The sequence below is a fragment of the Myripristis murdjan genome, chromosome 19 (assembly GCF_902150065.1).
Source record: "Myripristis murdjan chromosome 19, fMyrMur1.1, whole genome shotgun sequence".
Taxonomy (NCBI): Eukaryota; Metazoa; Chordata; class Actinopteri; order Holocentriformes; family Holocentridae; genus Myripristis; species Myripristis murdjan.
Genome location: NC_043998.1, coordinates 17,454,946 through 17,478,187, shown reverse-complemented (window position 1 = coordinate 17,478,187; position 23,242 = coordinate 17,454,946). Strand labels below are relative to the sequence as shown.

The 23,242-nt window shown below is 42.1% G+C and overlaps 1 protein-coding gene across 3 annotated transcripts in view; it reads left to right on the top strand.

Moving 5' to 3' along the window:
• The window catches only part of abcc3 (ATP-binding cassette, sub-family C (CFTR/MRP), member 3), a 55,002-nt gene that overhangs the window by 16,071 nt on the left and 15,689 nt on the right, over positions 1-23,242 (top strand). For all 3 annotated transcript variants that reach the window (XM_030077325.1, XM_030077326.1, XM_030077327.1), the window contains exons 3-19: positions 3,580-3,705; positions 4,525-4,662; positions 6,723-6,848; positions 7,231-7,292; positions 8,126-8,257; positions 10,538-10,798; positions 11,874-12,051; positions 12,283-12,444; positions 15,033-15,125; positions 15,554-15,757; positions 17,408-17,554; positions 17,645-17,732; positions 18,232-18,298; positions 18,794-18,920; positions 19,511-19,687; positions 20,761-20,928; positions 22,258-22,441. In XM_030077325.1, the coding sequence (XP_029933185.1) occupies positions 3,580-3,705; positions 4,525-4,662; positions 6,723-6,848; positions 7,231-7,292; positions 8,126-8,257; positions 10,538-10,798; positions 11,874-12,051; positions 12,283-12,444; positions 15,033-15,125; positions 15,554-15,757; positions 17,408-17,554; positions 17,645-17,732; positions 18,232-18,298; positions 18,794-18,920; positions 19,511-19,687; positions 20,761-20,928; positions 22,258-22,441 (2,440 nt within the window). The remainder of the gene's footprint in view (positions 1-3,579; positions 3,706-4,524; positions 4,663-6,722; positions 6,849-7,230; positions 7,293-8,125; positions 8,258-10,537; positions 10,799-11,873; positions 12,052-12,282; positions 12,445-15,032; positions 15,126-15,553; positions 15,758-17,407; positions 17,555-17,644; positions 17,733-18,231; positions 18,299-18,793; positions 18,921-19,510; positions 19,688-20,760; positions 20,929-22,257; positions 22,442-23,242) is intronic.

The window sequence follows — 23,242 nt, the reverse complement described above, 5'->3', positions numbered from 1 at the left end:
GTGCAGCACTTGTTGTCTTTGGGAAACCCTTAGCCAATTGCTTTTAACGAGAGAATTGAATTGGATCCCACACACCCAAGCATGAATATGTTAAATTATTATTACTAGTGGCATCATCTTGGGTTTCGACGGAGTGTCTGTGTCCCATGGTCTACATGCGGTCTCAAATGATTTTACACCCTGCCAAGAATAAAAATTCCACTGGAAACACTGCTTGCTCTCTGGAACTTCAAAGATGTTTTCCAAACTTTTGTACAAGAGTGGTCAAACTTCAAGTTATTGAATACTGGAACAAAATGTTGCCTACTAGCAACTTCAATTCCGAAATGTCAGTATTGATATTAGCCTTCAAAAATGCATCTATGGTCAAACCATAGTTCAACTAATAGACCTTTTTTCCACAGCAGCCGTTTTACATGACACAGCATGGTAAATGCAGCTGTTCCTGATGACATTAAGGTTCTGCCTCTCTGTAACTTTGTAGTGATATAGTAAAGCAAACCTCAAGCTGTGACCCCAATTCAAGGGCCGTGTCCTTCAAAGGATGCAGTTGACAACTGTGTGGTCTGTGGGGGACTGAAGGCTAGGCCTCCTAGCAAGCTATTGTGCTAATTGGGACAGTCTACTGAGGATTCCCCCTAGTGTAGTCTCTCAAGATGAAACTTGTCACTCGTTAAACGTTACTCCACAAGGAAGTACGCTGATGTTAAAAAATAAATGTAACTGAAACTGCAAAGCTTTTAATCCTCATTTTAAATTATTGTTGTCCTCTTAATTATATGAGTTAAGTTACGTGGCTAATGAACCTATGAGATTAGGTTACAATTTAATTTATTGCAACCTCAAATTCAGAGCATTATAAACAACTCTTACATTTGTACGTACTCACATTTCCTTCCACTTGCCACCACTTCAGCTTTCCAAAGTGACAACTGTGTTAAATGGCTTTTGGGAAGAGCAGCAGAACAGCAAATGGTGACCCTTTTGTATCTTCGAGGTTGCATACCTGCACCACATTTGGTTTGGTTTTGTCTGTTTATTTACACATATAGCAAATTTGATCAAAGATACAGAGTAAAATTAACAGGGAAATGTGATGGAGAAACCCTAAAGAAAAAGAAGAAGAAACATAAAATAGCATAGCACTGACAGAGGACACTTGGGGACTGAGACAGCCTTGTCATACATGTTCTGAAAATGCAACCTTTGAAGGTGGCAGCTCGTGAGATGGGACAAGTTTTTGTAACATGGACCTATCAGTCATGATAAGAACATAGACACCAAAAACATTTATTTTCCTGGTACATCATTGGCTCCAGTGCTCCATGATCTTCAGAGTACCAGTGCCAAGTGCTGATTTGTGACTAGTGTGACTTGTGACTATCATAAAAGTGAGAAAATGAGAACGACTAGCAGCCTAGCTGTATATTAACTACTTTGAAATTATATATACTGTAAAACTTCAATTTAAATCCCAATCTCTCAATGAAACACCGAGTCTCTTTTATTGGTGACACGTTTTCACAAATAAACACTGGTTCCTAATAGAAGCCTTGTTGCATCAAGTATTCACATCAAATCTCAGAACTGCCTTGGTGCGTCAGGCTTTAACCCACCACTTGTTGACAAACTATGGAGCAAGGATCAGCTTCTCCTGATGGGAAAAACGCCTTTCTGTGGGCAGCAGCTGTGGGTTTTCCCATCACATCCCTCTCACCTCCCCAGGACAGAATCAGCACACTGGCTAAGGCACCGGAATGATTTACAGTTTATAATTCTCAGACCCAGCCCTATCGAGCTCAGATTATGTAATTATTCCAAGACAGAAGGCAGGCGGGGTCACACACGACACTGCGGTTATGTGCTTCCAGAGTGTGGCTCTCATTTGTGTAATTAAGTGTAACAAATACAGAGGAGGGAAAAAGCTAAACTTGGCAGGTTTCCATTTTTCTGTATCCTTAATTTTCCAGTATCTTTTGATCATGTTTTCTAGTTTTTGCTGAGCAAACATTTTGTGCAAAAAGAAATAAAGGCAGGTCCCAGTTACAGGCTGACTTCCTTTAATGATTAAAACAAATAGAAGCCCAGGCTGGAGGAGCTGCTGCTTAACATCATCCTGCCAGTTGTTGTCCCACAACTGGACACACTCCAATTTGCCTATAAGGCTAGGAGGGGCACAGAGGATGCTGTGGCATGCCTGCTGCCCCTCCTCCTCCAGCACTTGGATTCTCCAGGCACTTTAGCCAGGATTGTGGACTCCAGCTCTGCTTTCAGTATCATTCAAAGGCATGAAATGATCTAGAGCAGGGGTGTCAAACTGGTGCCATGGAGGGCCGAGAGGCTGCAGCTTTTCATTCCAGCCAAAAACTCCACCAGGTGATTTCACTGATTGGTTTCTTCTCTCTGCTTGGAGGTGAGGTGATCAGTGAAATCACCTGGTGGAGTTTCTGGTTGGAATGAAAACCTGCAGCCTCTCCGCCCTTCATGGCACGAGTGTGACACCCCTGATAGACGTTACATCACCTGAACACTCCCTCCTGTCTGATTTATCTCCTGCACAGTTTCCTCAGTGACAGACTGCAAGGTGTGCATTTAGACACAACCACATCACCTGCACTCAACACCATCACCGGAGCGCCGCAGGGTTGTGTGCTACACCAATGAGCATCAGCCCTTCACCCATCACCATTTAGCCAAAAAATACTCAGATACAGATACAGATACAGATAACTAGTCTGTTTGGACTGCACACTTGAGCCAGTGGTGTTTGGACAATTTTATTCCCATCAGCGTCAGTAAAACAGAAAAAATTATAGTTGTCACCCCCTGAACTCAGCACTCCATCTCCATTAATAATGAAACAGTTGAAATAGTTGTCAGCTTCATATATCTTGGACAATGTATGTATGTTTTTCCCCACGTGTTTGTAAGTCAAAAGTCAAACTAACTAATTAACTAATTGATGTTTAGTATAGACTGGTAAAATAGAAATAAAAAGAATAACATGGCTTTTTTACCAGGGGTCACTGTCTCTGTTCCATACATGTAGGCGGTGCATGTGGTGGGCGAGACAGTATGCAGCTAAAATTATTGCACAGCCGACAAATGCGTGGTTGTCCGCCTAAAATTGTTCCAGAAATAAACTGCAGCTTCATCAGTTATGGTTTGATGTAAAATGAATGGCCAGCTAAAGATGGCTATTAAAAAAGCTCAGCTGTCTCACTTAACAAGTGTTAACTGCCTGTTAGTTAACATCGTGAATGCCAAAGTACTAGCATACTGGAGGGGATGTGGATGATTTTGGAGTTAATTCTCTCATCACTTAAATTGTGTAACCGGTTGAGCTCCTTTTAAATGACTATGTTTATTGCTATAATGAATGCTGAGAACAGGACTGGCTAAAAGACACCCTGCCACATGAGCTACCAGCCGGTTTCCAAAGTTACAGGAGACTCAGACAAAAAAAAGCTGACCCTGCTGTTTCTCTTCCATATTCATTGTTTCGTTGAGTATTTCGGTCTCCGCTTTCCTCCACTTCTCTTTACTTGGTTGTCTTCACACTCTCTCTCTCCCACTCAGGTGTTTGGCTTGGCGTTATGGATTGTGTGCTGGGCAGATCTCTTCTACACATTTCACGAGACGCAGCAAGGCCACAGTCAGCCGCCCATCTTCTTTGTTACCCCGCTGGTGCTTGGCATGACCATGGTGAGCACTTTCCGAGCAACTGGAGGATATGTCAGCGTAAACACAGTTGCGCAAGCATTCGCATCACTTCCTGAAAAGGAGCCACTTTTAGACTCTCTAGGAATGTGTGTAGATAATCCAGAATAGGCCACTAGACTTCAAATACTTGAGGTACTACTCACTTGTTTACTTTTACTGAAAATATAGAGTTGTACCAAGTGTTGGGCATCACTGAACAGAGGCAATTAAGATTTTATTATCTGTTTCTCTTCTTTAGAGTGATCTAGTACCTTTGCATCAAACAGACAGAGTCAGACACAGACAGAGATTATCCTGGCCTTGGCCTTTCACTGGAGTTAAGCATCAGTGGATAGCTCTAAATGTTGCCCCCAGTAGTTGGTACTTTTATACCAACAATGTCCTCTGTTAAAGAAGAAACCTTCCTCTCAGTTCAGCACTCATGAAATGATCTTGACTGCAGAATCATTCAAGGTTGTGTTCAAAATTTCTCCAATACTAAAAAAGATTTCTGGATAAGTCAAGCTCCATAGGCAGCATCCTTTTGCAGTTTTAGGCTCCACTGCTGCATGACAGACAGATACAGAGAGCACTGAAGATGTGCTATCTGAGGACACAATGGTATCGGTAAGCCTAGTGTTTTGTAACGTAGCAGCTGTATGAGACTGCTACAGTCGACATAAAATACTGACCTAGTCAGACTGGATGTTACCTTACATGCCCTCGGTGGGTCTGTCTTGGCTAATCTAACTCAGTCTCCCACTCTGGCACTTCCCCTTTCCCTTGCCTTCCTGTTTAATACCCCCCCGCCTCCCCGCCCAGCTGTTGGCCACGTTTCTGATCCAGTTCGAGAGGTTACGTGGGGTTCAGTCCTCGGGGGTCCTCTTCATCTTCTGGTTCCTGTCTGTGTTGTGTGCCATCGTGCCTTTCCGCTCCAAGATCCTACAGGCCTCCAGCCAGGTGAGAAAATACTGCAGCCCTCAAGTGCCTTTTACATATTTATCATCATCTTTTATGTCTAGTGCCCTTTCATCTCACTTCCCCCTCACCATCTTACCCACTCGTCTTCCTCCTCACCTCCTCATGCCTCATCTTATCCTCTCTCTCCTCTTGTTCTTCGCCATTTTCTCTGTTCCTCCGACCCTTATCCTCAGTGTCTCTGACTTTAAAGTGTTAGTTCAGCTTGATCGTTCAGCTTCCACCCCTCCCAACCCGCGGCTGTCTCAGTAGCTGGGTTGGGAGCTTACAGTTGGTGCATGTTTTGTAGGGGTCAGCCCAGGACACCTCTAAGCAGAGCGCAGAGAGGGAATAGTAGGCTTGTTGTTCCTCATACCCGCAAGGCCTAGCATACTTATCTCACCTCCCTAGCTTCACAGCACACTAACAGTGATGAAGCACTGAGCAACCAGACCATGCATGCAGACAAGACAGGCATACTGGGTGGCAGGCTGACACATCGACACAGACGCGCACATGGGACAGCTAATAGGCACAGCCTGCAAGACGCCAAGAAGTTGCCTAGAAACTATAAGAAAATACAAAATATGCATTATGTATTAAAAGCATTGCTGCAGAATGAATAGGGCAAACATGACCACTTGACTTTTCAACACAAACCCCTCAACTCCACCACTACCACAAATCAGTTTATCATTGCTTCATAGCCAAGCTTTGTTCAGATCCACAGAACTTTATTTTAAAATTTAATATAGATCCCAAATATGCCCTGCTGAATTCCAGGGAAATGTGTATAAAATCGATGCATTTCGATTGATGGGTTTGAATATTTCACTCAATGTAAGTGTGACAAACACGTTCAGTAAATGTGGCTTCAATGAATGGGGGTGACGTTGCACAATACAGAAAAAAAATCAAAATTTGAAGCTATTTGAGGAAAAATTTAAGGGAAAATTGGAGTTCAGCGGGTTATAGGAGTAATAAGGAAAACAGTGCACTGTATCTGCAGGGAATTGGAGAGAACCCCCGCCGCCCCTCCCCTCCCCCCTAGCCCCACCTGAAACTGCTCAACAATGGTGGGGCCACTATACAAGGAAGTACCCAGCATTGCAGGACACTAGAGCTGCAAGGACTAAAAAAAAAAACTTGTTCTCACGCCAAGGAAGCGAATGACAAAGCAGAGGTTTCATATCTGCCAAGAAGGTTTTGTTTTCAGTTCTGGTAGTTTGTTTGGGTGTCTGTCTGTCAGCGGGATACCTCCAAAGAAGATTATGAACAGATTTCCATGAAATTGGGCAGCCTGATAGGCCTTGGGCCAAGGAGCAATTGATTAGATTATGGTAGTGATCCAGATCTGGGATCTCTGCCATTAGCAAATGATAATCCTCTTTTTCTCTGACACTAAGGTTGATAGAGGCGTGATTCCAAATCATAAGAGCATGTTTGCAAGGTCAAGATATTGATTTCACTTAAAATGTAAGTCACAAGCATCACGTGTGTAGGAGGTGATCAGTTCAGTCTATCAGTGTTGTTACAAGTCCTGCTGGCTGCAGATAAAGGACATCATCTTACATGGTGCAGAATGTATGGGGGCGCTGGATATATTTTTAAAAGGTTATTATTTTCTAATAATAAAAGCAGAGAAGCCAACTTGTGATGGGAAAAGGTTTAATTTGCTTTGCAAAATGTGAGACTCATTACCGACAGTCATACGGGCTGGCAGACTGGAAGACAAAGTGGCAGACAGACGGGCAGGCAGGGATTCAGTCAGTGTTAGGTAGACAGGCACGCAGCCGTCTGCTCGGGTCAACCCAGGCTACTGCAGTCCTGCGCTCCCATAATCACGCTGATCCACAAAATTAGCCTGCACAAAAATATGATTAAAAAAAAATTAAAGCACTTCTGAGCTTCTGAAGGTGATGTTTCTATTCATTCTATTCAGCAAATAAATACTCAGGAATAAGGATTGAGATTACTGTGTGCACTCCTGTGTCCGACTCTTGACTGGAGATGCTTGCGCTGTCATAACTCTTCTGTTTGTGCGTCCTTGTGTTGCCTTTCAGAGCGAAGTCCCTGACAAGCTGCGTTTCACCACATTCTACTTCTACTTCAGCCTGGTGGTCTGTGAGCTGATTCTCTGCTGCTTCAATGAGAAGCCTCCACTCTTCTCCAATGTTGTCACAGACCCTGTGAGTCACTGTCATACATGCCGTAGGACTCGCTCACGATGTATGAAATGTGTGTGTGTGTGTGTGTGTGTGTTGCATGGAGCTGGGATAGAGCGTGTGAGCAGGGTTCGCTTGTGTGCATGTGTGTAAATATCTTATTTTTGCTACCAGTATCACATACTTGGCGGCGTGAGTTATTGAAAGTGTGTGTACGTGCTCACGGGCTGCCACGTGCTTGATAAAGCAGGTCACACTCTCATTCACACACACACACACACACACACACACACACACACACACACACAGAGCGTGGTTGTTGCTGGCTGCTGAAAGAAGTATGTCCTTATCCTTGTATAACCCTCTCTGGCCTATTTTTCTGCACCTTTTTTCAATTTTGTCTCAGAATCCCTGCCCTGAATCCACAGCAGGTTTTCTATCCACCATCACTTTCTGGTGGTTCACTAGGTAGGTCTGCACCGCTCTCTGCCACACACTGCAGCACCAACACACACTTTGTTGCACACATGGCGGTCATATGCATGCATCCATACATTCATTTACAGTGACAACATTACAATCACAACTACTTGTGATTTTAAAGGTGTCATGTGTTCAGCATCAGTATGTCGTTGTCATTTGTGCTACAATTGTACAGTTAAACAGCTGACACTATGGTGAATTGGTTCTTCAGTGTTCTTCTGTTTTGTAATTGCACATCAGCTGGTAGATATTTCGTCACATAATGCATAATGGAGGACACAAGAATGTAAAGCAGTCATATTGAAGAAGACATCATGTACACACATCTAAAACGATTTATTGATAAAGATTTATTGATAGAAATCTTGCTGCACACCAACAAAGCTGTAAATTCACTTGATAAATCAGATATTTGTTCATTTTCATTTATTTTCAGCTATTTATGTATTTAGGTGGCTTATTATATTGCTTCACAGGTTTGCTCTCCTGAAGCAAGCCTGATGGAGCAATGTGAAACCCATTGCATGCCATGTTGCCTTTTAATTGCAAAATATGTTGAAATAGATTGTTTATTTATCAAGTGGGTGTACTTGACGGCACTTGACGTTATAATGCTACACTATTGACGTTATAATGCTACACATACCATCTTTAAGTTTACATCACATTAAATACCTAATACAAACTGAATTGCATTTTGGATTGAGTCATATTCTTCCTCTAACAACCTTGTGCAATGAAACTTTTCTGAATTATGTTGCTGATTAATTGCTTGTCCCTCGCTGGGTTACTTAATGCTCTGTTATTTTTTTTTTCAGTATGGCCATTAAAGGCTATAAAGTGCCCCTGGAGGCCAAAGACCTCTGGTCCCTGAACCAGCGTGACAGATCTGGGGTGGTGGTGCCCAAACTCCTCAAAGAGTGGGAGAAAGAGCATGCCAAAGCCCAGAGGTATGTAACAGAAGGAAGAGGATGACATGGATGAATGGAGGGAGGGTGGGAGGTGAAGAAGGAATGGAGAATTTTGCAATTGATTGAAAAGAATTATGGCAAGAGAGACAGAAAGGTGGGTAAATGGTTCATTGGACTGAGCCATGGTTGGTTTGACAGCAGTGGAGTGGAGAGGAGTTGGAGAGACTTTTCGTCCTTGAGCCCAGTTTTCTTTTAAACATTTTCCAGGGAAGAATAAATATGTTAAGTTACTGTTCAATTTTGTTCCAAGCTAACAAAGTGGTTCTTGTCGGTTCAAATTGGGCAGAACAGTGCAAATCTTTTCAAGAAAGAAAAGAAACTAATTTTTAAAAGAAGATTAAAAGAAAAGAATTATTTGTCTGTCACTTATATATATTTCATAGATTTGACAGTTTTGTGAAGTAGAGGCATTGCAGCTTCTTTTTCATTCGCTCCACCTTCACCTCCTTTCTCTGAACAAAGAAAAGAAGGAAGTTGCCAGAGGGTTCAGCTCTTTGTATATACTATATTCAAATCTATGTCTTTCCTCTTTGCACATGTGAAGGCATGCACATGTATTTTGAGACTTCTAGACAGCCTTAGAAGACCAGCTATACATAATTTGTCAAACCGGTATCAGTACTGTAAGCATATTTCCAGGAGACGTCAGTAAAAAACTAATCAGAGGAAAAGGAGCTGCAGCACAATGACAGAAAAAAAACAAAGATCATCTCATCCAATCTCTTCAGAGCTCCACAAATGTATAAAAGGCTTTGTGTGTTCTTTTGATTTTGCCTGTTTGCTGAATAATTTTGGCTTTGAGAAATCTGTGTCAGAGCATTAAAGGCCTAAATTCATGTCAAGTTGTTGTGTTAGAACTCATCACTGCATTGCTTGTTTATCCTAACTATTGTATCACATTTCACAATTAATGTAAGTTACACTTACAAAGAAATGAATGCACAAGCTCATGTAGCTGCTTGAGCACTGAGAACAGGACTTTAGCTCCACTACACACTGCCCCAGTGAACACTCGAGCACTGCAGGAATGGGAATTTCTTGAACAAACACACTTGACACGAGCTTGGGAAGTCTGGTGAACTGTGACCTCCATCATTGTTTGGTGTCCTGCCTGTTTCATCTCTCTGTGACGACTCTGCAGTTTTCCTGCCAAAGTTTCGTTATGCTTCCCCCTGTTTGAGAACAAGGACTTGTAAAACGATATGGAAAAGCTGGATTAGGCCTTTTTTCAATTGTGGTCCGGAAACCTGTTTGGTGTAGTGCTGTGTTCCACTCCAGTTGTCCTATAGTGACCAGTTAATCCACTGCTGGAATCTAACTCTTCCACTTTGGTTTGTTCTGGTGTTAAGTTGTATTTAGAGTTTGCTCAAAGTTCATGTAAGACATGCTCAGTTCTTTCAAATGTGTACAGTACACTAATTTACAGTACATTCTATTTTTCTGTGCTATATCTTTATCTTTGCTATTTGCTAAGACTGGCCTAGTTCCCACACACCTAGATTCATCATAAAGAGGTGGGAAATCCTAGTTAAAAATATGACTTTTCTTAATTAGCATCATCTTCATCATCCAAGATATTAGAGTTCCAAAAAATCAATAACTGTAATAAAATTTTAGGGCTTTATTTTCCTTCCTTTTATTTTCCTTTGAGGAGTTCCTCTGGACCCAATAATATCAACCAACTGTCCAGCAAAGTGAAAACACCCCGCTAGTTAGAACTGCAATCACTACAGGCCTCACCTGCTTTCCTATCTAACATTACTGTACCGCTCACGGCTTGTAGTTGTACACTTGTTTTGAGAAAGTTCACGACTGAGGCCATCACTAGCTAAGGCTCCATATCATAAATGGCAAATGGATTGGCATTTCTATAGCGCTTTTCTAGTCTACTGACCTGATCATGTGTCTCAGGAGAAATCAGTGAATAGGCCTCTCTCAGATGATGTTTTTATTTACCACTACCTTGCTTTTAGAAAGCCGATCTACAGTAGTAACTTGCACTGGAGACAGACCACTGAGAACAACATAGTGTGTGTTTTGTGTTACCACAGGTATTCCAGCTATGTATCAAGGGTTTGATTCATGTTCTCCTGCCTCTGTGGCTTTGACTCCTTCTGTCCTCTTTGATTCCCATCCATTCCTTTATGATGACCACCTACTGGAGGTCATAGTTCTTCCACCATTTTTTTGTTACCCGTACATCACTGTCTTTCTCTCTTCTCTTGTTTTCCTACCCCAAACAACCTCCCCTTTCTCCAGTGAACAGAATCTTTCCAGTCAGGCTGTGTACTCCAAGCCACTGCCAGCAACAACTAACCACATAGGAGGTGGAGGAGGTGAAGGAGGGGGTGAAAGCAGCCCGGAGGAAGTGGAGGTGCTGCTGGCCAAACAGAAAGGAACTCCCCGGCAGCCATCCTTCCTACGGGCCCTCATCAAAGCTTTCGGACCCTACTTCCTAATCGGCTCGGCCTACAAACTCCTGCAGGATGTCATCACCTTTGTCAACCCTCAGCTCCTCAGGTGAAGCCCGGGCAACCAGATGTCATGACGTGCTTAAGCTGGAACAGTTGTCATGTTCACAGTTACCTAGTGCACGCCAAATGCTGATAAGATAACTTTGTTCTATTGTTGTCGAGACCCGTTCCTGGAAAGTTGTTTTGCATGGTGTGTTTTTTGCATGTTGTTTTGCTTCATCCATTGTATGGTAGTTGTAATTATCTGGAATGGGTGACATCTTTGTTTAGAATGCAAAATCATGCAAATGTGTTTCCTCTGTAAGACCTTGAAGAGCGTGTACAGCATTGTGGTGACAGCAGCTGTTCCGTGAAAGCCTTATCACTGTGCTTGCTGTAGTTCTAAGTGAGATAAACCATGTAATGGCCTGCAAGAGAATTTGCCTGTGTCAGTTTCAGTAGGGTTATATTTTGTAGTCAGCTTTGACTAAGATTAAGACTGTTATGCAGCTCTGATATCTGAACTTTTGGCTTTTTTCTGATGCTGTAGAGAAATACTGTAGTATTGTTTCTACTTTGTCAAATTTGTAATCTGCTAAGCTGCTTTGAGATAATCACCAACAGTGTTACCTTAAAATATTTCAATGAATTTACTTTAATTATCAGACTTTAATTTTGCAATAAAGCTCAGCTTTATTGCAAAACTGTTTTATGTCAGGTTGTGTTCCCCCTTGTCGTACATTCAAATAAGATAATCACCCAAAGTTAGAATCAGCATCATTGGATAAGTGTTTGCATAGTACACTCAGTGAAGCTGTGCTGGGAGCATCACATCCATTTTAGTATCAGAATTTGCATTTCCTATGCTTTGTGTACTGTAGCTCATTACACTGATGCAAACTAAAAAAAAATATACTACAGAGAAGCGTGTATACATACATACATTGGTGTGTGTTTCTATATGAAAAAGCGCATGTGTCTGTGTGTGAATAAGCTGTTTGTGAAGGGAAGAACGAGGTTGCATGAGAAGCTAGTTATGCACCTTATCGGAAAGATCATTTCAGATTAGCATTTGGTTAGGTGCTGTGGTTTATACTTTGACTAAGTAGTGACTATCATATTTTGCTTCTTTGCTTTCACAGGATGTTGATTTCTTTTACCAATCAGAAGGATGTTCCTGAGTGGTGGGGCTTTGCGCTGGCCTTCCTCATGTTCTTTACAGCCTTTCTGCAGACTCTTATCCTCCACCAGCATTTTCAATACTGCTTTGTCACTGGCATGAGGCTGAGGACAGCTATTATAGGAGCTATCTACAGGAAGGTACACATACACATGTGCAAACTGCTGCATGTACAATATGGCTTCATTTAATAAATATAATGTATCCTTTGAGGGCATGCCCATGGCTAAGGTACTTTGGTTGTAGTCTTTCTATTAGCATATTTTTAACTGTACACATTTGCACAGTCACTGGTTTATTTCCCAGAAGCATTATAGATGACAATGTATAGATTTGTTAGTTTGTTTTTTTTTCCTGTCATTGTCCTTCAGGCACTAGTGATAACCAATGCAGCCAAGCGTTCCTCAACAGTGGGAGAGATTGTTAACTTGATGTCTGTGGATGCACAGAGGTTCATGGACCTCACCACCTTCCTCAACATGCTGTGGTCCGCACCTCTACAGATTATACTGGCACTGTACTTCCTCTGGCAGGTAGGTGCACATACAGTCTCTAAAACACTCTTGTAGTCATTACTGAGTGAAGCCAACAAGATTCATTTCCTTTGCTTTTTTCCTCCAGTAATCCCCTCTGCTGCTCATCAAGGCACATCATTTTGCTTATTTAGTTCAAGCTGCTTATCACTTAAGAGTTCCCTTTAAGAGACAATCTGACTTTGAGATATTTCCAGCACAGCTACAGTGAAGTATGATAGCAGAAAATGTTGTGTTACCTAATTTGAGGGTAAATGCGGTGTCTCTCAGAATCAAAGAGCAACAGCTTCTTCAGAGAGGCCAGTTGACAGTAGCCCCAATAGAATAGAATGCAGTGCAGTCACAAGACATGTTGTGGCTTAAATAAAGGACATGACCTGCGGACTTGCCTTTGTGTCCACAAACTAGTTGACAAGCTAGAGCATATGCTCATACATCCACTTTTGATTGAAATCAACAGTTCTGCACCCCTTCTCTGTCAACACTATCAAAATGGTACTCTGGGTAATAACTAACTAAAGTGGAAGTACAGTGCATTCAGAAAGTATTTTAGACAGAATTTTAGAAATGTTTGCAAATTTATTAAAAAGGAAAAAATGAAATATCACATTGACACAAGTATTCAGACACTTTGCAACAACACTTGAAATTTAGCTCAGGTGCCTCCCATTTCTCTTGATCGTTGCGAGTCAATTAGAGTCCACCTGTGGTAATTTAAATTGATTGGACATGATTTGGAAAGGCACACACCTCTCTGTAGAAGGCCTCACAGCTGACAATGCATATCCGAGCAAAAACCAAGCCATGAGGTCAAAGGAACTGCCTGTAGGGCTCAGAGACAGGATTGTTGCAAGGCACAGATCTGGGGAAGGCTCCAAAAAAGTTTCTGTTGCACTGAAGGTTCCCAAGAGCACAGTGGCCTCCATAATTCTCAAATGGAAGAAGTTTGGCACAACCAGGACTCTTCCAAGAGCTGGTCACCCAGCCAAACTGAACAGTCGTGGGAGAAGGGCCTTAGTGAGAAAGTAGTTACCAAGAACGCGATGGTCACTCTGACTGAGCTCCAGAGATCCTGTGTGGAGATGGGACAAAGCTCCAGAAGGGCAACCATCACTGCGGTCCTCCACCAATCTGGCAGAGTGGCTAGACAGAAGCCTCTCCTCAGTGTAAAACACGTGAAAGTCCGCTTGGAGTTTGCAAAAAAGCAGCTGAAGGACTCTCAGACTGTGAGAAACAAGATTCTCTGGTCTGATGAAACCAAGATTGAACTGTTTGGCCTCAGTTCCAAACATTATGTGTGGAGGAAACCAGGCACTGCTCATCACCTGCCCAAAACCGTCCCAACAGTGCAGCATGGTGGTGGCAGCTTCATGCTGTTGGGGTGTTTTTCAGCAGCAGGGACTGGGAGACTGGTCAGAGTTGAGTTAAAGCTGAATGGAGCAAAGTACAGAGATATCCTCAATGAAAACCTGTTCCACAGTGCTCAGGACCTCAGACTAGGCCGAAGGTTCACCTTCCAACATGACAGTGACCCTAAGCACACAGCCAAGACAACACAGGAGTGACTTAAGGACAACTCTGTGAATGTCCTAGAGTGGCCCAGCCAGAGCCCTGATTTGAACCCTATCAAACATCTCTGGAGAGACCTGAAAATGTCTGTCCACCGACTGTCCCCATCCAACCTGGCCAAGTTTGAGAGGATTTGCAAAGAAGAATGGCAGAAAATCCCCCAGTCCAGGTGTGCAAAGCTTGTTGCATCATACCCAAAAAAAACTTGAGGCTATAAGCGGTGCCAAAGGGGCTTCAACTAAGTACTGGGTAAAGGGTCTGAATTCTTATGTCAATGTAATATTTCAGTTTTTTTCTTTTTAATAAATTTACAAACATTTCTACAATTCTGTTTCCACTTTGTCATTGTGTAGATTAATGAGAGAAAAAATGAATTTAAATGATTGCAGCATCAGACTGCAACATAACAAAAGTGAAAAAAGTGAAGGGGGTCTGAATACTTTCTGAATGCGCTGTAGATGAGGCAGGTTGAGGGGAAGTGGGGACAACAACAAAGTAAATTGCAACACTGTCACTTAACAGCTCCTGCTATGCCCTGAACATTCCAAAGTCTAATAAATCTAACAGCGTAAAACTATTTAAGGGTGGACCTTACCTTAATGACCCAGGAGATTTCACTGTCTTTTACCAGGTTATTATGGCTGGGTTTGGCCCTAACATACTTTTGTTTACATACACACGTGTAATTTAAGGACATAAGCAAGTTTATTGTCATTGTAATTTCTACAGCGAAATTGAGTTCAGCACTCATAAAAGTAGCACGGCACAAGATTTAAAAGATTAAAAGTACACACAACATAAGACAATTGACACAGCATAAGACAATTGGCGACAGCAATAAATAAAATAAAAGGCAGTATACACATCTATTGTAAATTCTATTGCGCCATTTTTTGCATCCTCTCTTACCATATTCTTGTTTTCTCAGTGCTAATGTCACATTTGTATCATATTTGCATCAGTGCCTATGCCCGGTGCACTAACAGGCTGTTTTTTATTGACTGCATTGTATTTTATAGAACCTTGGCCCATCTGTGCTGGCTGGCGTTGCTGTCATGATCCTGTTGATCCCTTTTAATGCTGTGATTGCTATGAAGACACGAGCCTACCAGGTATGTACAGCTGTTGCCTTTGTAAAGCACACATCAGTGAAAGCCACAAAGGTTCAAACTGTCTCTCTCTCCCATTGAACCATGTAAATTTTAATCCACTGATAGGCCTTTGGCAAACCTGAGAATTCAAGAATGTATAAGTTGTCATGTGATTTTACATTATTAATGGGTTTTTGCCCTTCAAAAAAGCTACCATTGTCCCCTTTCACATTTTTTAGGTTGAGACTGAGCATACACTCTACTTGGTGTGTGGCCTTTGATTTAAGTGTTCTATTAAAGTCACTTTCAAGTCTAATCATTCATGCATAATGAGAGGAAAAGATAATAGTTTGCTTTTTGATCCTTCTGCTTTGCTTGAAGTATAAGGTTCTTTAAAAATATGTTGTTTGGACTCCTTCCTTTTGTCCCCCTGCCTTTCTGTTTGTTAGGTTGAACAGATGCAGTACAAGGATTCTCGTATCAAGCTGATGAATGAGATCCTGAATGGCATCAAAGTGCTGAAGTTGTATGCCTGGGAGAACTCCTTCAAAGACAAGGTGCTGGCTATTCGGCAGAAGGAGCTCAACGTGTTGCGCAAGACGGCCTACCTAGGGGCGCTCTCCACCATGGCCTGGACCAGTGCCCCTTTCTTGGTATGCTTGGTCCAAGCTGTAGTCTGGAAGCAATGTTTTTTGTCATGAGATGTTTGTTTTGTGATGTTGGAATTGCCACAGAACAAAGCATTGTCTTCCATCTGGCAATTGCCAAATATACCAAGGAAGCCATGATGTAAGAGCTATTCCTGAACTTTTATAGCATTAAAATACAGCTTTTAAACTTGGTTTGCTTTCTACAGCGCTTTACCACCAAAATACACTATGGTGGGTGGTAGCAAGAAGTGTGAGCCAATTCTAAAATTTAAGATGTCATCAAAATAAAGTGCTGCCCAGGGGTCTGGATCAGAAGATTCACACTTCTTTAAAAAGTCTGACAATGTCTTTAATGAGGGTCCAGATTCGAGGCCATGGTTCTCTGTAGGAAAAAGTTGTTTTGCCCCTTCAGAGTTGGGAGTTCCAAGTGTCCTTGGGTCTTCTTCACAAGTTAGAGTGAATTGGAATTGGAGATTGATGGATGGATTGGGGCAGTGGTCACCGTTGTGCCGTTGTTGTAGTGGACCATTGTTATTAAGACAAAGATAAGCTTGAAGGGAAAACACTCAAATTTACTGGTAGATTGTTGTTTTAACTCTCACTTATATTCACAGACTTTGGGTAGTGACCAAAAGAATGAGATCGCATATACAAAAGGCTGAAATGAGCTTCCTTCGCAGGGTGGCTGGGCTCACCCTTAGGAATAGGGCGATGTGCTGAGACATCCAGAAGAAGCTTGAAGTAGAGCTGTTGCTCCTTTGCATTTAACAGACCCAGTTGGGTCGGTTTAGGTATAATTAGAATTCCTCATGGGTGCCTCCCTGTGGAGGTGTTCTGGGCATGTCCAACTGGGAGGAGACTCTGGGGTAGACCTAGAAGGTGCAGCAGAGACTGCATATCCTGACTAACTTGGGAATACAGGATTCCTCAGGAGGACCTGGTGGATATGGCCTCAGGAAACATCAGTGCTACCCTCCTCATCCTGCTACTGCCGCTACCCTGTCCCAGAGAAGCAGCAGATTATGGATGGGTGGACGTCTTACAATTAATTAGCTAACTTTAATGCCATTAAAAGTATGAAAATGTCTCAAATCCAGCTATAAAAGAAATTATTTCTTACCGTGCAATGATCTGCTTGTCCACATTTAGATTAATGAAGAACAGAGCAAATAGTACAATGTGCAAAACATGTTTTGTTTTTTTAATCTTATTTGTTTTTTAATGTTTCTCGGAAAATAACTTCCTTTTGACCAGTTCTCCTCCATTGTACTTTCAGAACTTTTTTACCCATTTAAATAAGGAAAATGATCAGCTCTACTCACAAGATGTTATTTTAGTATTGTTCTTGATCATAGCAAGAGCAGCATGTACTGTAATTTTTGAGTAATTTCAAAACCTAATCATATAATTCTTTCACTGCTGAGAACCTTAATCCAATTACGAGAGGGTTACAACAGTGTAGTTCACAATGCAGCAGACTGGTGGATATTTTTAGCTGTTGATAGCCAAGTCATTGCTCAGTCTCTGGTTGGATACAAGGTCACTGTGCCAGTTTGTTCAGATTATCACAGCACTGACTGCTATACTGTACATCTCTACAGCAGATTGATGGACCTCAATGACTGAGGGGCCTTTTCTCTGGTGTGTTTCCAGGTTGCCTTGACAACGTTTGCTGTGTATGTGACTGTGGATGAGAATAACATCCTGGATGCAGAGAAGGCCTTTGTGTCGCTCTCACTGTTCAACATCCTTAGGTTTCCTCTCAACATGCTGCCACAAGTCATCAGCAGTATCGTACAGGTGGGAACTTTTCTTTTCTTTTCTTTTTTCTTTTCTTTCCTGTCTGCATGGGTGTTGCCAGTCAGTTTCACTGTTTATTCTGTACCTCAGGCCAGCGTTTCCCTGAAACGAATTCAAGATTTCCTGAGTCATGATGAACTGGATCCACATTCAGTGGACAGAAAAAATGCAGCCACAGGTAAAAATGAAGCACTGCTGTGCGTAGAACTTAATTATAATGATTGTCTTATTTGTTTTTTTTTCACCCTGGCAAGATGAAAATCTTGCAGAAACCCTGTGTAAATGTGTAATTTTATGATACAAATCTCAGGCCTCTCCACTCATCACACATCCTCCTGGCTGATTAGTATCATTGCTGCAGCCCTGTGTCTCTGCTGAGTGCCATTTCCTGTTTAAGAGATTCTGCAGTGTCATTGTTAGTCTTGGCTCCATGATTGCGTAACCTAACTGGGCTCTTAAAATAGTTTGTAGTGCATAGTCACTTCTTTCCCCTTTTTAAGTGTCATGTGGCTGAGAACCTGTTTATACAGAGCCTTTTCAGGGTTTCTGATTGACTGCTAGTTTAGAAATGCTTTTTACTGTTGAGTCTTTTCAAAATGGTAAGAGTACTTCCTCCTCTTCAAAAGGACTGTTCTGCTGAAAAGATGGTCATATGACTTTTTTTTTTTGCTCAACAGATTATTCAGTGACAATTGTCAATGGAAAATTCACCTGGGCAAAAGAAGACCCTCCTGCTCTGCACAAGTATGTTCAACAGTTCCAAGATTTTTTTAAATAGTTACCTTATGCTGTTGTTGTGAAGTTATCTTATGACCATCATCATACCTGTGGCTAAGCAAAGGTCGTAGGGTCATCTTGGTCAAAATATGTTTTTCCCAACTCTGTACCCAAAAACTTCCACCATCAATTCTGGAAAACATGCTATATGATCTCTGTCTAGGGGATTTCTAATATCTTCCAGATGAGTTTAGGATGATGACAGAAAACATATGTTGTTTACCTCATGATATAAAAAGGAATTCTCTCCGCCTACCATTGTCATTCTTACGCTGTCTGCACCAGCATATAGTTGTTTGACACGAGCTTCTTAATAAATGCCTGAAATGATCTAATTTCTCATTTTCGGCCTTGACAGAATCATCAGCCTTCCAATTCCACCCTGACTACATTACAATAAGCAAATTTAATTCAGCTTAAACGTCACCAAATCCTCATCTTATGTACCTGCTGTCTTTCCAGTATTAATGTAATGGTGCCTCAGGGCTCCCTGCTGGCCGTGGTGGGCCACGTTGGCTGTGGGAAGTCCTCCCTGATTTCCGCACTGCTGGGCGACATGGAGAAACTAGAAGGAGATGTTTCTGTTCGGGTAAGGATTCACTTGATATCAGAGCCTGAGGCAATATTGTGCTGTGTGACTGGCAAGCAAGTGCCATACTATTCTCCAGGTAGTCACAGTCACCCCTTTTTGGTTTTCCTCTTAGTGCACACAGTCAAAGGTCTTAACTCCCCTTTGTACATGACATTAACATGCATCCAAGGTGATTGGATTGTAATCAGATAGAGCAAAACATAAAATAAATGTATTGAAAAGAAATAACAGGACCATTCTTGACAAGGCTTGACATCATCTACAAGATTCTATACTATTTTTACGTTGACTTTTTTTGGATGGATTTGAGAGAATTTTGTTATTTGCTGTATAAAACAAAAAGAAAGAGGGCAACATTCTTCCACCGCAAAGAAAACAAGTAGCAGCAGCCTTTGCTAAAGGAAGCAATGGATATTTTTTGGAAAGTTGGTTTTAATTCTGAGGAAAAACTAGCACTAACAGTCCTGCCAGTTACAAATCAGTGAAGGAAAAAAAATTCATATTTAGAGATATTCTGGATACAAAACTCTTGTTAATTAGATTGGAGGAGGTGGTGTAAAGAAAAACCTACTGGCCTCTCTCCCCAGGGCTCGGTGGCCTATGTTCCTCAGCAGGCATGGATCCAGAATGCCACTGTGAGGGACAACATCCTGTTTGGGAAACCCTACAATGAGCAGAAGTATCGCTGTGTTCTCGAAGCCTGTGCCCTGACCCCTGACATGCAAGTGCTACCTGGAGGAGATATGACCGAGATAGGAGAGAAGGTACAGTGGAGAACAACTGGTTTGAACCTGGGACTGTATTTTAGATATATGAAAGCCTCTACTTTCATTTTCCCTTCCTCAATTGAAGAGTAACTTTAGCGATGACTGTCCACTTTTGTTTCTGTATGCTGATATCAGTTTTGTTTTCATTTCTTTCAGCAGTTTTGTGTCTGTCCTCAGTAATCGCTCTGGGCATGCATCAGGTGGTGTTTTATTAATTCATGTTGACTAAGGTTCTCAGTTCTCCAGGTCCTGATATACCTAGTAGTGCCATGTTTAAGGCAACTACTAGTTGCCTGTCTAGAATTTTTTTAGATTTTTTTACAGAAAGTCTGGTTGCCAACTAGACTTTCTGTAATCTCAAAGACTTTTGAGGAAGGAGGTGTTGAGGAAGCAGACATATTAGGGAGTTCCCAGGCATTCCCAGGTTCTGTTGGTGGTTCACACCTTGACATCATATGAGGGTCACTGGCATTCATTAATGTCACATGGCAGTGAAATTAGTAAAGTAGAGGTTCCTCATTGCATTGGACTGTGTCTCTCACATGATATCAGTGTGTGTACCGCCAATACCAGGAAACTTTGTATCACGTTAGAAATAAGGAAGCTTCCCGGAATAGGAGTGAAACATTGAGAATACACAGACAGTCCAGTTGACTTTGACTTCCAGCTATTTGTATTGTATCATGAATTTATTAATTCATTCATCCCAAAATCTTTCATAAAACGGATATATGCAGATTTGTCCTTGGAAACCCAACTGAGAGGGGTTTGTGGTTATTCATAAGTCATTCAAGAACTGAATAACTCTACATTTCAGATAGGTTGATAACCAAAGTAGGGAAGGTGACACCTCTGATCAGTGCAGTAATCCCAACATATCTTCTCATGCAAAGTGAAATGCTAATGAGATAAGATTTTCTTGTTCCTTGTGTTCCTGGGGTCCCATTTGAACGGTCTCAGGTACCCTTGGTGGTCCGTATATTCCTCTGTGGGAACATCTGCATTAACTGATCCCTGCTCTAGTCTGTCTGTCTGTTTACTCATTTTCTTGGTGTCCCTTGATTCTGCAGGGCATCAACCTCTCTGGTGGCCAGAGACAGAGAGTGAGCCTGGCCAGAGCTCTGTACAGTGAGGCTGATATCTACCTACTGGACGATCCACTGTCCGCTGTGGATGCCCATGTGGCCAAACACATCTTTGACAATCTCATCGGCCCAGAGGGGGCGCTAAAGGGCAAGGTGAGAAGAGGAGTCCAGTTACACAAGCCGAACTAGACTGTGACTTCATGGCTATCGATTCACTGTAATTGCTGGAGTTATATGACCACAAGTGACCTCGTCTACTTTGTTGTTCTTTAAAGGTACAGATTGCTCCTGCTGTGATAACAGGACACTGTTGAGCATCAGTACCCTGAGTGAGAAAAGCATTGTGCAACATATGGTTACAAAGATACCAAATAACAGTAAGGTCTAGATCTCTAAAACTGAATTGTGTGGACAGTCTGCACATTTTTATACCTGCATTGCATGTGCAAAGAGCTTAGTTTTCCTCTTATTCACATTAACTAAAATCAAGTTGTTGCACAAACAAGCCCTGCTACAGAGCACTAAGGAAGCAAATAGTCACGTCATAACCAGCTGTAAGCGCAAATGGCTTCAGCTGTAAGACTAATCTTCCAATGCTGGCACCTCTACACCAACCTGGCATCCTTACATTGTAAAGCGCCTTTTATAATTGCAGCATCCTCTGATCTGATTTGAGGTTCCTAGGTGGAAAACTCTCTCCTTTGCTTCCTGACTCGCTGGCGATGATGCTGCGTCATGCAGTCAATGTGAATGGACAAACTCTGCCCTACCTTTCAAAGGATCTTATATGTACTTCATTAAAAGTGGAGGTTGTGTTTGCTAAGTATTAGTGAATTAGAAGTAATCTTATTTTGTGTGGCCTAACCCACAAATAACCATTATGTGGGCAAAATGAGATTTACAGATAATTTACACATACAAATTAGGGCATTAACGACGCCAGACTTTTTCACATCGACATTTCAATCGATGGGGGTGGGGGTGGGGGTTGTTGGCACATTTTTTTTTTTTTTTTTTTTTCAAATAAGTTTATTTTACATACAATTTATATATGCTAATAAGCTGTGTTTTTTTTTTTTTTGTTCAGCTGTCCATTCATTGTCGTGTACAGATACTAACTAGTGGAGCTTTCTTATTTGGTCATTTAGGAAATATAGTGCTCTGTCCTCCACAAACCTTTGCTGATTGTTTTTTTTTACTACAAAGAAGTTGTATCTCTTATCTTTATTACTTTATAGTTAATATTACTTCCTGTTAGTTTTTCATATTTATGACACTCTTCTGATAAGAAGTGATGTTATTGCTGTGATGCTGTCATCTGATGGTAAAGTGTGTACCGTATAGCTGTGGATGTGTCGGCGTGGCAGTAATAAAATGCTTGAAGTGTCTTTGTCTGTGTGCATGTGTGCATTGACACTGGTATGTGTGTATAGTGACATATAATAGGTAATAATACACGTTCTTCTTGTTGTTTAACTCCAGACCCGTATCCTGGTGACACATGGTATCAGCTTCCTGCCTCAGGTGGATAACATAGTGGTGATGGTGGAGGGCAGGGTGTCGGAGATGGGCTCCTACCAGCAGCTGCTCAAAGAGAACGGAGCCTTTGCTGAGTTTCTCAGGAACTATGCTCTGGAGGACATAGTCGAGGAGGATGAGGCAACTGGTACAGCCACTTCCCCCCTTACTCTTAAATTATCTCATACTCATATATATAAATTATATATAAAAAAGTCTATGTAAATTAAAGCTGCAAGCAGCGTTGGACGGGCCCTCGCCCCCCCCGCGCACGTCGGGGACGGCGCGCGTGTCGAAGCGCAGACAATTCGTCCGTTTGTTCCAGTTTTAAGGGTATTTTTCGGTGCTTTTATTGTGAAAGAGTTTTGGGATTTTATTTTGAAAGGCCGCGGAAGTCCTAGTGTGTGACCGACAGGACTACTGGCAGCTGCTGCATGATCACACCAAAATGCAGGCACACACACTCACTCACACAAACACACACACACACACACACACACACATACGCACGTGCGCACACACACACACACACACACACACACACACACACACACACACACACACACACACACACACACACACACACACACGACGCCAACAAAAACCCACTGGTAGTACATTCGCTGCTGGTGCCCCTCTGGCCACTAGCAGCGCCCCTCCAGCAGATGGCGCCCTTAGCATGTCCTAGTGTGTGACTGACTTGAGTACTGGCAGCTGTGGCATGATCACACCAAAATGCAGGCAGACAGAGAAATCCTCATTCAATCCAGTGGAGAAATCCAGAAAACCCACCCCTGTTTGAGGGGTCACAGCTCGGTCACCGTTTGAGTTACAGACTTGATTCAAAGCTTAAACGAGTCACAAGACTCAGATCTATAAATGTCCCATTTACATGATTTTGCTATCTTTTACCGTTTTGGAGTTATGGCAGTTTTAGTTTGAGAGTGTT